We start from the raw sequence: 15473 nt of genomic DNA on the forward strand, positions 1-15473 counted from the left end.
GGGGGCGCGCTCCCCGCGCTGTTGCGGTTCTCGGAGTGGTCGGGTGGGGGCGCGCTCCCCGCGCTGTTGCGGTTCTCGGAGTGGTCGGGTGGGGGCGCGCTCCCCGCGCTGTTGCGGTTCTCGGAGTGGTCGGGTGGGGGCGCGCTCCCCGCGCTGTTGCGGTTCTCGGAGTGGTCGGGTGGGGGCGCGCTCCCCGCGCTGTTGCGGTTCTCGGAGTGGTCGGGTGGGGGCGCGCTCCCCGCGCTGTTGCGGTTCTCGGAGTGGTCGGGTGGGGGCGCGCTCCCCGCGCTGTTGCGGTTCTCGGAGTGGTCGGGTGGGGGCGCGCTCCCCGCGCTGTTGCGGTTCTCGGAGTGGTCGGGTGGGGGCGCGCTCCCCGCGCTGTTGCGGTTCTCGGAGTGGTCGGGTGGGGGCGCCGTTCGGCCACTCGCACCGCATTTCCCCGACCGGCGGTGCCTCTTGTCTCCGCCGCCGCGTCCTCAACCACTCGGGGCCATGAACGCGCCGCCGGCGTTCGAGAGTTTTCTGCTGTTTGAGGGAGAAAAAAAGTGAGTGAGCGCCGGGAGAGGGGAGAGTCTGACCATTCCCCACCTCACACCCTTGTCCTCTACCCCTCCGGTGGGCAAACGGTCAGACAGGAATCATCCTTGTTCCGGGGTGTCGGCCTGAAGCTTATTGAGTTTAGTTGATTTGTAAACGTTATTTCTCAATGAAGTACTGCTGTTTTTGCACTGCTTATTCAGTGTATGGTTTTTCTCTGTTATGTATTGCATCGTACTGCTGCCGCAAAGACAAACGTCACAACATTTGCCGGCCGGTATTATTGAACCTGATTCTGATGTTGAAGGAGGGAGAGTTCTGCCATTAGGCCCTGCACACCCCACATCCACATACTCACACATTTCAGGCTCTGAAAAGGAGGGGGGCAGAAGCAAAATAAGAAAGGAGGAGGAGTACAGTCTGAAAGGTGATATGTAGAACCAGATGAGGGGGTAGGGGGAATGATGTAAGAAGCTGGGAGGGGAAAGGTGGAAGAAGAAAATATCTGAAGAAGAAAGAATTAGTAGGAGAGAATAATAGACCAAGGAATAAAGGGAAGGAGGAGGGAAACTGGAGGAAGATGATGGGTAGGTGAGCAGAAGAAGTGAAGGGTAACAGAATGAAGAATGGAATAAGAGAATGGAAGGGGGGGGAACTTACCAGAAGTTTCAAGAGAAATTGATGTTCATGCCATTAGATTGGAGGCTACCCAGACGGAATATGGCATGTTGCTTCTCCAACTTGGGTTTGGCATCATTGTGACAGTAAAGGTGGCTGAAGGCAGAGATGTCAGAATGAGAATAGGAAGTCGTGAAGTGTCTTTTACGGCAGACAGAGCAAAGGTGCTCAAATCTTGCCAATGCGGAGGAGGCCTCACTGGATACAGTAGACAACTCCAACAAACTTGCAGGTGAAGTGTTGCCTCATCTGGAAGGACTGTTTGGCGCTCTGAAAGGTGGAGAGGTGTGGACAGGTGTAGCATCTACAGGGATTTGGTGCCAGGAGGGAGCTCAGTCGGGAGGGACGAGTGGACAAAGGAGTTTCATAGAGAACGATCCCTGGGGAAAGTGAGGAAGCGGGTTAGGGAATGATATGTCTATTGGGAAGATCCCATTGGAGGTGGGGGAGATTGCAGAGAATAATATGCTGGATATGGAGGCCAGTAGGTTGACTCATTCACGTTGCATCCTGAAACTCATATCCCCAGATTAATGTTCAAATTCTTAAGATTATTTAAGGTGAAGATCTATCAGTTCTCTAAGAATAGATAATTTTAGAAGTTTTATCACTTTGAGTAGTTTCGTAAATGGCTGACCCCAGGCAACTGCTTTATCTTCACCAATCTACCTGTTGCTGATGTGTCTGTCCACATCAGTGTTGGGATAAAGCACGCTCTCATTTTCTCATTGTGTGGTATAGATGAACCTTTGTGTATAGTGAGATAGATTTCGATAAGATATGACAACTCAAAACAGACATTCGTAAGGTGCTGTGGATCACTGATGACAGAACTGTACACCACCTTAACCTGTAACCTTTTAGCCCAGCATATCCCTCACTCCACCATTACAGAAAAGTAGTGTTAATGGGTTCAATGAGGGCACCAGATGGATTTCCAGTTTGTGATGAAGCTCTTGTGCGTATACAATGAATAGCACCTGGTATTCCATTAAATCAAGTGGTAATCTAGTGATGTTGTAACACTGGTAGGTTGTACAGGGCTAAGTAATTCTATATTCAACTGACCAGATCATTGCTCACAGTCTTACCACACCTAGCTGTGAGTGATTGTGAACAACTATCATGTATTTGAAGAACATCCACATCCAGCATCTGAATGATAAAGATGGGAACATTGCTAAACATTGTTCATTCAACTTCTTCTTGAGATCTCCACCATCTTAGAAACTAATCTTCAGCCAATTCAATGCACTCCATGTGATATGAAGAAGCAAGATTAGAGATAACAAAGGCTGTGGATGAGAGAGATAAAATCCAAAACTAACTATGCCTTTAACTAAACTCAATTAGAGTTACAACAATGCTATTTTAATCACGTGGCAAATCAGGAGAAAGCAGGACAAATCCAGTTCTATCAAATGATGGATTTAATAAACAGCGTGTTCCCCAGTAATCTAGTTAATAATACCTGGTGTGAGCATTGGATGAGACCTCATTACATCCTTGTTCCAAACACGGACAGATGATAAGAAATGAAAGGATGAGGTGAGAGTGACTGCCATTTACATGTAAATAACACTTGAATGAGTTTCAAAGAGTCCTAGTAAAATGGAGCAAAGCATCATTGTATGATGTATAAAATATCGTTATCCCAGCGAGGATACCAAAGTTATTTTTCTAGATATACTAATGGGGTACAAGGAAATGATGGATGAACTTCATATGTACTATGCATCGGTCTTCACTGTGGAAGAAACCAGCAGTATGCTAGAAATTTGAATGTCAGGAGGCAGAAGTGAGCACTGAAGAGATTGTGGAGGCATTAGTAATGATCTTTCAATTACCAGTAGATTCTGGAATGGTTCCTGAGGACTGAAACATAGCAAGAGTCACTTCACTCTTTAAGAAGGCAGTGAGGCAAGACAGGAAATGATAGGCCATTTAGTCTGGCTTCAATGACTGGTAAAAGTTAGAATCCATTATTAAGGATAAGGTTTTGTGTACTTGGGGGACATACAATAAAATATCCCAAGTCAGCATAATTTCCTTAAAGGGAAATGTCTGACAGTTCTGGAACTGAGGGGAAATAAATCAAGCCACAATTGAATGGGAAGCAGACTCAAAGGGCCAAATAACATAATTTTGCCCCTATCTCTGTGGTCTTATCAGGAGGAACATGCACCAATAAAATAATTTGAGACAAAGATGGTGGTAGTTGTTGGAAGTCAGTTATCCCAGCACCAATATTCCATTCCTATGAGTAGTCTATGCCTGCCCTTTGCAAGACCTAGAGAACATTCAGATGGGCTGCTAAGTGGTTAAATAATTTTGCCAAAGACCCTCTTCTACAAAAGCATCTACCTGCCCTTGAAATACCTTTAATGATATGGCCATAGCTAAGTCTTGCCCACAGAAGACAACGTGGTTATAGACAGATCATATTCTGCATGGGGGGGGGGGGGTCAGTGACCAGTGATGTCCCTCAGGGATCTGTTCTGGGACCCCTTCTCTTAATTTTTATAAATAACCTGGATGAGAAAGTGGAGGAAGGGGTTAGTAAATTTGCTGATGACATTAAGGTTGGGGGTGTTGTGAATAGTGTAAAGGGCTGTCAGAGGTTACATCGAGACATTGATAGGATGCAAAACTGGGCTGAGAAGTGGCAGATGGAGTTCAACCCAGATAAATGTGAACTGGTTCATTTTGGTAGGTCAAATATGATGGCAGAATATAGTATTAATGGTAAGACTCTTGGCAGTGTGGAGTATCAGAGGGATCTTGGGGTCCGAGTCCATAGGACACTCAAAGCTGCTGCATAGGTTGACTGTTTAAGGAGGCATAAGGTGTTTTGGCCTTCATCAACGGTGGGATTGAATTCAAGAGCCGAGAGGTAAAGTTACAGCTATATAGGACCCTGGTCAGATCCCAGTTGGAGTACCATGCTCAGTTCTGGTTACCTCACTACAGAAAGATGTGGAAACTAGAGAAAGGGTGCAGAGGAGCTTTACAATGATGTTGACTGGATTGGGGAGCATGCCTTATGAGAGTAGTTGAAGTGAACTTGGCCTTTTCTCCTTGGAGCAATGGACGATGAGAGGTGACCTGAATATCTCCTTGCCTGTTCTCCATCTTCCTCTGGTGCTCCCCTTTCCTTTCTTTCTTTCAAGGCCTTCCATCCTATGATACTGCCCCTTCTCTTGCTTCATCCCTCCCCCTCCCCCTTTCAAATCTCCATCTCTTTTTTCGGTTAGTCCTGACGAAGGGTCTCGGCCCAAAACGTCGATTGTACTTCCTATAGGTGCTGCCAGGCCTGCTGCGTTCCACCAGCATTTTGTGTGTGCTGTTTGAATTTCCAGCATCTGCAGATTTCCTCGTGTTTGCGTTGACCAAAGGAATAACATTTGCCACCCTCCAATGGTCTGGTATTACTCCCTTGGTCAGTGAGGATGCACACTCTAGCAAAGGTGCTGCCACCTTCCCATGTGTGTGAGAAAACCCAAATATCCCAAAATTAGACCTAGAAATCAATAATTTTAAGTATCTTTTTTAACATAGTCAAAGATAAAATAAATGCCCTGTTAGTGAATATGAGGGTTAAAGTAATTTGCATGCTGCTCTGTATACATTCCTCACACCAATTACATTCGTGGGCTACTTAATTGTCAGGAGTTCTGGTCTCCTACGAGCATTCAGCTTGGCCTTGGCGATTTCAGACATTAATTAGTGCGCATTATACTGTACCCAAGAGTACAAGCATGGAAGTCCCTAATCTCTTATAAGACAGAGCAAGTTGGTAGTAGACAAGGCTTGGTTTAATTTATAAATTGCTTTATTCCACTGTAGGCAAAACATACAGAACATTGAGTGTGAAACACACTCTGTACAGTCAGTAACACTTCTGTTTGCATACTATAACAAAAATAAAAGAACAGGAGCATTCAAGACCATTTCAGTTGGGCTTCACAATATATGTGCTCTCTCTGACCAAGGCAGAGGCTGTCCTAGTGCCTGACTGATTCTTTGGTGTCTTTGTACTGATCAAATTTGTCAACACACTAACGTTGGATGTCTTGTGAATGACCAGTCCATATATTGCTAATGAATGGGCCATTGAGATCTATGCAAAGGCAACTTCACTTAAATCACACCTTGCCTGCCTACGGATGGCCAATCCAGCAGGAGGCTAATTGGGGAAAGTGCTACTTTCCAGGAAATTTAGAACGCAACATATCACAATCCTGTCCAAGTCATTTTCATGGAAAATGGCCACAAATTTGCACACTGCAGCAATATTGGTTGAATTGCTGATACCTAAAAAATGTTTGCAGGTAATTTACCCCTGGGAAATTGCAGTCCTCTCTCACTGCTGCGTCTTTATTGTCAAGTTGCTGTTGATCTAATCAATACTATGTTTTCTGTGCAGGTACTTCCTGACTGGATAATGAAAATATTTTGTATTCTTACTATTTTCTTTAGAATAACAATAACAAAAGACACAAAAGTGCCAAATGCATGCCTATTCACCATTAACAAGGAGGACCATACCCTGGGTAATACCATTCGATCGTAAGTATACAATTTCAGTCAGTAAATCTATTTTTAATATGTAATGTTCTGAAGATAATCTTTTAGAATTTTCCAGCCACCTCATCCAACAAGCGGAGTGATTATGGCCCATGGTTCCACAGGTTTATTTTCCAAATATTATACATTTATTGTTACATCTTGACTATGTTATTTAGAAATCATTGTCAACTTTCATCAGGGCTGGGGTTTCTGTAAATTGTCTTGTGAGAACTTGAAGTAGCCCTTATTAAACTCAAAACAAGTAATTATGCACCTACTAATTTATGGCTATTATGGTATTAATGGCTGAAGGTAGGTTGAAACATACCAGGGATTTGGGCTCAGTATATTTTCCTTCATCATCACAACATCCAGAAAGATACCTTAATGTTTCATTGAATCCCACTTCAATAAAGAGCTTCCTGCTCCACCAGCTCCCAGTTTCTGGGCTGCCTTGGTCAGCTGTTTCTATCTACTCAAATCACACAATCTATTTTGTACTGTAAGATACTATAACCTAAGAAACTGTAGAAGGCAACTGAATGCACTATTGCAAGATGGTTCTAAGATAATACACTGTAGAGAATAAGTCTGTGATTTGGACAGTTTATTCACCAGTAACTGGTTCACTGGTAATCTCTAATGAATGCACTCACAGTTTATATTTACTTGTAGATCTATTATACCGAAACAAAGATTATACTTCAATAATCAAGGATTTAATTGTTTTCTTACAATGCACAAATTAATTATAGTTATAACAGCTGACACTCACCTGTGATGTTTTAAGATTGTTGTTTCTTGACCTGCATCCCTGATCCCTCAGACACAAAATCTCTTGTGGGAACAGGAGGGCCTCCCTTCTGAGCTGAGCATTAGTAGGCAGGTGTTGAGGTCTTTTGCAACCTTACATATGTACCATTGATAGTAAATGGAATTAGTGCACCATAGCTACCTTGCTATGATCTTGCACCTTATTGTCACTGCACTTCCTCTATAGCAGATACACTTTATTTTGCATTGATACTGTTTTCCCAAGTACTGTCTCAATGCACTGTATAATGAATTGATCTCCATGAACAATATGAAAGAGAAGCTTTTCCAATTTGGGTTAAAATTACCTTTGATTATATTTTTTTTTGCTTTGCAGACAGTTATTGAAAGATCCTCAGGTGTTATTTGCGGGTTACAAAGTACCACATCCTTTAGAACATAAAATAGTTATCCGTGTGCAAACTACTCCAGACTACAGTCCACAAGAGGCATTTACAAATGCCATCACTGATCTGATCAGTGAGTTATCCCTCCTGGAGGAGCGGTTCCGGGTAAGTTTCAGTCTGGCGATTGAGATATTGCTGAAATAACCTATTGATAACAATGGACATTAAAAGAGGCTTCAGATATGTTTACGTAAATTATTAAACCTATATTAAGATATTAAATATGTCTGGCATTACTAGATCTAGTTAGTCTCTCATGGGATAGCATACGGCAACACTACGATACTGAAATGTAGAATGTTTTAAGGTTCTCAGGGCAATTGTGCTCAATATCCCATTAAGTTCAAGTACCTGAACTACGAATGTCATGCATGTTCTTTAACCTTATAATTCCCTATGGTCTTGATTATTAATTACTTGTATCACTTGACCTACTTATGCATTCTCATAAATGTAAAACAAATACAGCATTGGATCCTGACCATGCTTTTATAATGGTGGTGTTAATTCAACCCTCTTGAAATTAAAGCCACTAAGAATATTTCTGGTGCCCAAGTAGCTGTAGGTTAATTTTAAAATGTACTCAGACTCTTTTAATTCCTCCACAGTACATGATCCCTACTCAATCAATACATCTTCCCATGTTACATAACACTGAGTATTCTTGTTCCTCTTTGAAATAAATTTACTGCTTAATGTCATTAACTTTTAAGCTAAAGGCCTCAATGTAAATCCCTAGAAATATTAACTTCCAAGAGCTTGTACAATTATTTATTCAAACATATTTAACTGTTTTCTAAATGTGGTTCCATATTCGTACACTCAATTAGGACTTTCATTTTCAGTTAAATATCCTTAGAAGCTTTCTTGTTCCTAGCTTGTTTCTCCTGCCTTCTCCAAGCTCACTTGCCTGCAGGATACACTGCAGGATTCCATTGTAATTGTTGCCTTTGGGTCAAAACGGATATTGAAATAAACTTTCTTCTATTCCAGGTTGCCATTAAAGACAAACAAGAAGGAATTGAATAAGACTTTGACATCAGAACATGACATACTTGCATTTCACTTTTTAAGATAATATTGTGTGACCAACTTGACAAAATAAAATGTAAAGTTTTTTATAAAATACCTGGAATCTTTTTAATGTGATTACTGGGGTCTTTTACCCACTTGGATATTGCAAAATATATGTAACGCAGAGCATGTCAGAAGTGATGTGTTTTAGTTGTAAAATGTCAGTTTTATCCACAACCAAATATAATCGGTATTGGACATCTTTCTCTGTAGTAGTTTATAGCAGAACCTGGCTGATGTAGAATATACTCATGCTAAACTGCATTAGCTTATTTACATCCAGGGGCAGACTTCAGTTAATTTAACACTCAATCATTTTGCTCATCGGGATAATTATTTATACCTGAGCTAAAAGAATTAAATTAAATTTGTCAACTCTTAACATCCCTATCTGTTGATCAGTTACGTTCTGCTGCTCTCAATGATTGAAGAGAAGTATTTAAAGAAAATAATAGGCTTTAACTCAGGAGCAACTGTGCAAGAAACCATTTAGTCCTAATAATTTTGGGATTGGCATGCAAAATGAATTTTACATCCTAATAAGGCAGGTATTAGTGCTGCTGCTTTATCTCCAGGGAAAAGGATTCCATTCCAACTCAAGGTGGTGTCTGTTTTAAGAAAGAATAAATAGGGCATTTATGGACATGGATAATAAAAGGGGAAATAGAACTGATAGGAATTCCTTATGAACTGGCCATGAATGGACTTAATAGGAAAAATTTAATGTACTTTAAAAACTAAGCAATGTGTAATATCAAGGATTGTTCTCTCACATGGACATACTTTGATGAACTGTACAAGTAGAAAACCAAATTATTTCAAACTAGTTGATTGTTTTTAACCAAATTATATACTAAATAGTTTAACAATGCAAATTCTCCTCCGATGGATTACAACTTCACTTCAAATTAGCAACTAAAGTAACAGAAGCTCCTTTTTGCAACTCATAATGCAAATACTAAATTATTCAATAGCAAAGTACAAACTACTAGCATTAGTGGAGCCAAAGGGATTATGCTTTGAGTTGAGACCCAGCATTAAAACTGAGTGTAAGGGATAATATCCACTATAACGAGGTACTGGGGAACGATTAGGCACAAGTTTTGCTCGATTCCAGCTTGTGGTCTCATGTCCAAATGTTTAATGTGCATTTTGTACCTTTGAGAAAGGGATGTCATACAGCTGCCATACTAGTTACACTTTACAGAATTGTAGGTTTTAGCGCAAGTGTTTTTTTTTCTTCACTTCAAGTTGTAATGAAACAAATTGATTTTCCTCTGCAAACAGATGTAACAGGTGTCCTTTCAGTTTCTCCCATTTTTGTTCCATTCTGATATTTTAATGTTCTATTTCCTACCTATGACTAAGCAAAACTAAATGAAAGCTTGAAAGAGAGTAATTCATTTGACAAGCTACTTTATAGTTTGTTCCTGATCATGCTGCTTCCTGCTTCGCAAGTAAGATAGTAAAGTCTACCGTTCTGGACTTCATATTTTAACCATCCATCCTTTCTTCTGCATTTTATGGACTCCTGTTTTCCACCAATCATCTTTATTCATACCTAATATTGTCTTTGAATCATACAACCCTTCAATTTTCCTTGATTGATTTAAGTAATTGGAAAAATTATTTCCTTTCACTGACTGAGTATAACATAGAAAGTCTAGACATTGGCAAAATCTTAACGGCTCTTCTTTACTACCATAGGATTACATGGGACACAGAATCCTGGAAATTAAAAAAATATTCAAACTATCCATAATTTGGATTTAAGTTTTCTTTGTTTGTTGGTATGATTTACGACTTTTGGGTAAGGGGTGGGTGGGAGGCACAATTTCAACATCATTAGTTACAATAATCATAAGTACTGCCTCGAACATGAGACAGATCACAAACCAATTATTGCCAAATACAAACATTCAACACAAATGCTGCCACCAGTACAAACAGAAGTATTTTTTCTTCACTTTAATAAAAGTATTCTGGTTGACAAGTCAGATGTACAGAACACTCCCTCAATCAATGCAGACAAGATTTAGTGAATTTCACAGAAGCAATTATCTTGCGCTGATAAAAAAGAAAAAAAAATCTTTCCAATGGTACAAAAAGGTCAGGATATAAGCAAACATTTTTCCTATGTTGTACAATTATAATACAATGATGCCCCTAGCTTTCTGAAGCTCACACCTTCACATTGGATGATTCTGGAGGCTGAGATTTCTCACGCAGATTGACATCGTGTTCTGCAAGTTTGAGGGAAAAAGATATTAATGGTATGCACACGACAAAATTCTCCATCAATAGGCTGATAACAATGTTAATGCATAACTTAGACAAAATAAAAATTTCTAAGGACTTGAATATTTCAAATCATAGTTGGAGACTTCAACCAGGCTTGTTTGAAGAAAACCCTGTCCAATTACCATCAGCATATAACCTGTAGCACCAGAGGTCCCAACATACTAGACCAATGTTATACTAATATTAGGAATGCCTATCGTTCTTTGCTTACAAAGTGTTTAGGTAAATCAGATCATTTTACAGTCCTTTCCTTCCTGCATACAGGCAGAGGCTAAAGCTCCAGAGAATAGGACAACAAAGAGGTCATGGGAGGCAGAGAAGCAGGTATGGGATCGCTCTGAGGCAGTGGATTGGGCTGTATTCAAGAACTCATCGAATTGAGGGATCTGAATGAAATCTCCATGGTCGTGATGGTGTGGACTTTATTAGAACAGCTGTAGATGAGTATATCCCACATTTTAAGAAAGGAGGGAGGGAGAAAACAGAACTATCAACCTGTCACCCTGACATCAGTGGTGGGGAGTCCATTATTAAGGATGAAATAGTGGCATATCTAGATAGCAGTGATAGGATTGGGCCGAGCCAGCATGGATTTACCAAGGGTAAATCATGCTTGACTAATCTGTTGGAGTTTTTCGAGGATGTAACCAGGAAGTTAGACGGGGGAGATCCAGTGGATGTAGTGTACCTCGATTTTCAGAAGGCATTTGATAAGGTCCCACATAGAAGATTGGTGGGTAAAATCAAAGCTCAGGGCATCGGGGGGAAGGCATTGACATGGATAGAAAACTGGTTGGCAGATAGAAAGCAAAGGGTAGCGGTGAATGGGTGTTTCTCGGAATGGCCGGTGGTGACTAGTGGGTGCCACAGGGCTCGGTAATGGAACCACAGCTGTTTACAATTTATGTCAACGATTTGGATGAAGGCATTGAAAATAACATCAGCAAATTTGCTGATGATACTAAGCTGGGTGGCAGTGTGACATGTGATGAGGATGTTAGGAGAATTCAGGGTGACTTGGATAGGCTGGGTGAGTGGGCAGATACTTGGCAGATGACGTTTAATATGAGTAAGTGTGAGATTATCCACTTTGGGAGTAAGAACAGGAAGGCAGATTATTATCTGAACGGCGTAGAGTTAGGTAAGGGAGAAATACAAAGAGATCTAGGAGTCCTTGTTCATCAGTCACTGAAGGTGAAAGAGCAAGTGCAGCAGGCAGTGAAGAAGTCTAATGGAATGTTGACCTTTATTACAAAGGGAATTGAGTACAAGAGCAAGGAAATCCTCTTGCATTTGTACAGAGCCCTGGTGAGACCACACCTGGAGTATTGTGTACAGTTTTGGTCTCCAGGGTTAAGGAAGGACATCCTGGCTATAGAGGAAGTGCAGCGTAGATTCACGAGGTTAATTCCTGGGATGTCTGAACTGTCTTACGCAGAGAGATTGGAGAGACTGGGCTTGTACACGCTGGAATTAAGGAGATTGAGAGGGGATCTGATTGAAACATATAAGATTATTAAGGGATTGGACAAGATAGAGGCAGGAAATATGTTCCAGATGCTGGGAGAGTCCAGTACCAGAGGGCATGGTTTGAGAATAAGGGGTAGGTCATTTAGGACCTACTTCTTCTCCCAGAGAGTTGTGGGGATCTGGAATGCATTGCCTCGGAAGGTAGTGGAGGCCAATTCTCTGGATGCTTTCAAGGAGGAGCTAGATAGGTATCTTATGGATAGGGGAATCAAGGGATATGGGGACAAGGCAGGAACCGGGTATTGATAGTAGATGATCAGCCACCCAGGCTCGAAGGGCCGAATGGTCTACTTCTGCACCTATTGTCTATAAATCATTCAGTCTTCCCCAATCAAAAGCAAGAGATCAGAAATCTGCCTTCAGGAGGGTGAACCCACGAAAAGCATCTGACCCTGATGGGGTACCAGATCAGAGGCATTCTGGAGACCAAGTAAGTTACACAAGGTCCAGGTACAATCTCCAGAAAGTCACCTCAAGGGAAATTCCACACCAAATTTAAATCAATGAAATATACTTGACAGGTGGCAGGACTTAAATATGATCACCTCTTATAAAGATAAATTGAGCAATATAGGAGACAGCAGCCTTCTCTTCCAGATGACCTCAAAGCCTTCTATGATCGTTTTGACTGTCAAAACATGAACTGCCATAAACTCCTGCATTCCCCGATGATCCTTTGACTTCAGTCTCTGAAGCTGATGTGCAAGGGGCCCTCACGAGGGTGAACCCACAAAAAGCATCCGGTCCAGACAGGGTACCTGGTTTCTGCATTAATTACTCATGAATGTGGTCTGATCTTCACTCAAGTCATAATGATGGACAGACACTCTGCCTAAACTAATAACACACAAACAGATGCACTTCTCGTCAATACTGTGTGCACCATTGAAACGATCACAGTTTAGGTTCAAAAAAGTATGTGAACCTCTGGGGCAATGCCTTCTATAAATTTTATTTGGAGTCATGTGTTCCATAATGAGATCAGATTGGTGTGGGTACACCATGCCTTGATCAAAACAATTTTCAGAGGACATTAGAAGAATTGTAGAGATGCATGAAGCTGGAAAAGGCTATAAAAGCATTTCTAAAGACCTGAATGTTCTACAAATGGAGGAAACTCAGTACGGTTGCTACTCTAGGAGTGGGGGTCCTGCAAAGATCTCACTAAGAGAACAAGGTGCAATGCTGGAAGAGATGAAAAAGAACCCAAGGGTAATAGCAAAAGACCTACAAAAATCTCCAGAACATGCTAAAGTCTCTGTTCATGTGTCCACTATAAAAAAACACTAAATAAGAATGGTGTTCATGGAAGGACCCCTTGGAGGAAGACACTGCTCTAAAGAAAACACTGCTGCGTGTCTTCAAGTTTGCAAATGACCACCTGGATGTTCCATAATGTTTCTGGGGCAATGTTCTGTGGACAGATAAAACAAAAATTGAACTTTTTGGCAGAACTGCACACTGCTATGTTTGGAGGAAAAAGGGCACTGCACACCAACACCAAAACCTCATCCCATCTGTGAAACATGGTGGAAGGAGCATCATGGTTTGGGACTGTTTTGCTGCCTCATGGCCTAGACAGCTTGCTATTGTTGAGGGACAATGAATGCAAAATTGTATCAAGACATTTTACAGGAGAATGTCAGGGCAGTGGTCTGTCACCTGAAGCTCAACAGAAGTTGGATGATACGTCAAGAAATGATCCAAAACACAAGAGTAACTCAAAAACAGAATGGTTTAAAAAGAAGAAAATTAACATTTTGGAATGGCCTAGTCAAAGTTTGGAGGAAGTTGACAAGCAGGACCCTAAAGGTAGTAATCTCAGGATTACTGCCAGTGCCACACGACAGTCAGTATAGGAATACAGTGAGGTAGAGGATAAATGTGTGGCTGAGGGATTGGAGTGGGGGGGAGGCAGGGATTCAGATTTCTGGATCATTGGGACCTCTTTTGGGACAGGTGTGACCTGTACAAAAAGGACAGGTTGCACTTGAATCAGAGGGGGGCCAATATCCTGGCAGGGAGGTTTGCTAAGGTTATTGGGGGAGAGTTTAAGCTAGAATTGCTGAGGGGTGGAACCGAACTGAAGAGACAGAGGAAGGGGCTCACAAATAAAGCTTGAAGACAGTGCGAGAGGGAAGATAAGCAGGTGATAGAGAAGGGATACGCACAGACCGATGGTTTGAGATGTATCTATTTTAAAACAAGAAGCACCATGAACAAAGCCGATGAGTTTAGAGCGTTGTTCGGTACTTGGAGCTATGATGTGTGGCCTTCCAGAGACTTGGAAGGCTCAGGGGCAGGAATGATTTCTTTGAGTGCCAGGCTTTAGATGTTTCAGAAAGGACAGGGAGGGAGGCAAAACAGGTGGGGGCATGGCACTGCTGATCAAAGACAGTGTCACACTGCAGAAAAGGAGTAAGTCATGGACAGTAAGCCTACAGAGTCTCTGTGGGTGGGAGTTAGAAACAGGAAGGGGCCAATAACACTACTGGGTTTTTTTAAATATAGACCACCCAGTAGTAACAGGGATATCGAGGAGCAGATAGGGAGACAGATTCTGGAAAGGTGTAATAATATGGATGTCGTAGTGGGAGATGTTAATTTCCCAAATATTGATTGGTATCTCCCGAGAGCAAGGGGTTTAGATGGAGTGCAGTTTGTTAGGTGTGTTCAGGAAGGTTTCCTGACACAATATGTAGATAAGCCTACAACAGGAAAGGTTGTACTTGATCTGGTATTGGGAAATGAACCTGGTCAGGTGTCAGGTCTCTTAATAGGAGTGCATTTTGGAAATAGTGATCACAATTCTATCTCCTTTACCATAGCACTGGAGAGGGATAGGAACAGACAGTTAGGAAAGCATTTAATTGGAGTAAGGGGAAACATGAAGCTATCGGGCAGGGACTTGGAAGCATAAATTGGGAACAGATGTTCTCAGGGAAATGTACAGCAGAAATGTGGCAAATGTTCAATGGATATTTGTGTGGCGTTCTACATAGATACGTTCCAATTAGACAGGGAAAGGTTGGTAGGATACAGGAACCGTGGTGTACAAAGGCTAGTCAAGAAGATAGGAAAAGCTTCAAGAAACTAGGCAATGATAGATCTGGAAGATTATACGGCTAGCAGGAAGGAGCTTAAGGATGAAATTAGGAGAGCCAGAAGGGGCCATGAGAAAGCCTAGGCAAGCAGGATTAAAGAAAACCCCCAAGGCAATTTACAAGTGTGTGAAAAGCAAGAGGTTAAAACGTGAGAGAATAGGCCCAAATAAGTGTGAAAGTGGAAAAGTGTGTATGGAACCGGAGGACATAGCGGAGGTACTTACTTCAGTATTCAGTATAGAAAAGGATCTTGGCGATTGTAGAGATGATTTACAGCGGATTGAAAAGCTCGAGCATACAGACATTAAGAGGACGTGCTAGAGCTTTTAGAAAGCATTAATTTGGATAAGTCTCTAGGACTGAACGAGTTGTACCCCAGGCTACTGTGGGAAGTAAAGGAGGAGATTGTTGAGCCTCTGGCAAAGATCTTTGCATCATCAATGGGGACAGGAGAGGTTCT

The 15473-nt window shown here is 41.7% G+C and overlaps 2 protein-coding genes across 19 annotated transcripts in view; one reads left to right on the top strand and one right to left on the bottom strand.

Moving 5' to 3' along the window:
• Positions 1 to 387: 387 nt before the first annotated feature.
• Positions 388 to 8281, top strand: polr2j (RNA polymerase II subunit J). Of its 2 annotated transcripts, XM_059973038.1 has the most exons (4): positions 388 to 545; positions 5695 to 5784; positions 6935 to 7109; positions 7998 to 8281. In XM_059973038.1, exons 1-4 carry the CDS (start codon positions 493 to 495, stop codon positions 8031 to 8033), a joined length of 354 nt encoding a protein of 117 aa, XP_059829021.1. In that variant the 5' UTR covers positions 388 to 492; the 3' UTR covers positions 8034 to 8281. The 2 variants fall into 2 exon arrangements, with proteins under 2 accessions (XP_059829021.1, XP_059829020.1); XM_059973037.1 differs by lacking the exon at positions 388 to 545 and having other exon boundaries at positions 5023 to 5784.
• Positions 8282 to 9873: 1592 nt separating this feature from the next.
• The window catches only part of LOC132395887 (general transcription factor II-I-like), a 154337-nt gene continuing 148737 nt past the window's right edge, over positions 9874 to 15473 (bottom strand). For all 17 annotated transcript variants that reach the window (XM_059973026.1, XM_059973031.1, XM_059973022.1 and 14 more), the window contains one exon: positions 9874 to 10321. In XM_059973026.1, the coding sequence (XP_059829009.1) occupies positions 10260 to 10321 (62 nt within the window). In that variant the 3' untranslated portion in view covers positions 9874 to 10259. The remainder of the gene's footprint in view (positions 10322 to 15473) is intronic.

This window comes from Hypanus sabinus, chromosome 6 (genome assembly GCF_030144855.1).
Source record: "Hypanus sabinus isolate sHypSab1 chromosome 6, sHypSab1.hap1, whole genome shotgun sequence".
NCBI lineage: Eukaryota > Metazoa > Chordata > Chondrichthyes > Myliobatiformes > Dasyatidae > Hypanus > Hypanus sabinus.

Excerpts from the sequence above, each read along its gene's own strand:
- polr2j (XM_059973037.1), top strand. The coding sequence starts at position 5,537 with ATGTTTGCAGGTAATTTACCCCTGGGAAATTGCAGTCCTCTCTCACTG. Across the intron at positions 5,785-6,934 it reads CTGGGTAATACCATTCGATC|ACAGTTATTGAAAGATCCTC; the intron begins GTAAGTATACAA and ends TTTGCTTTGCAG. Across the intron at positions 7,110-7,997 it reads TCCTGGAGGAGCGGTTCCGG|GTTGCCATTAAAGACAAACA; the intron begins GTAAGTTTCAGT and ends CTTCTATTCCAG.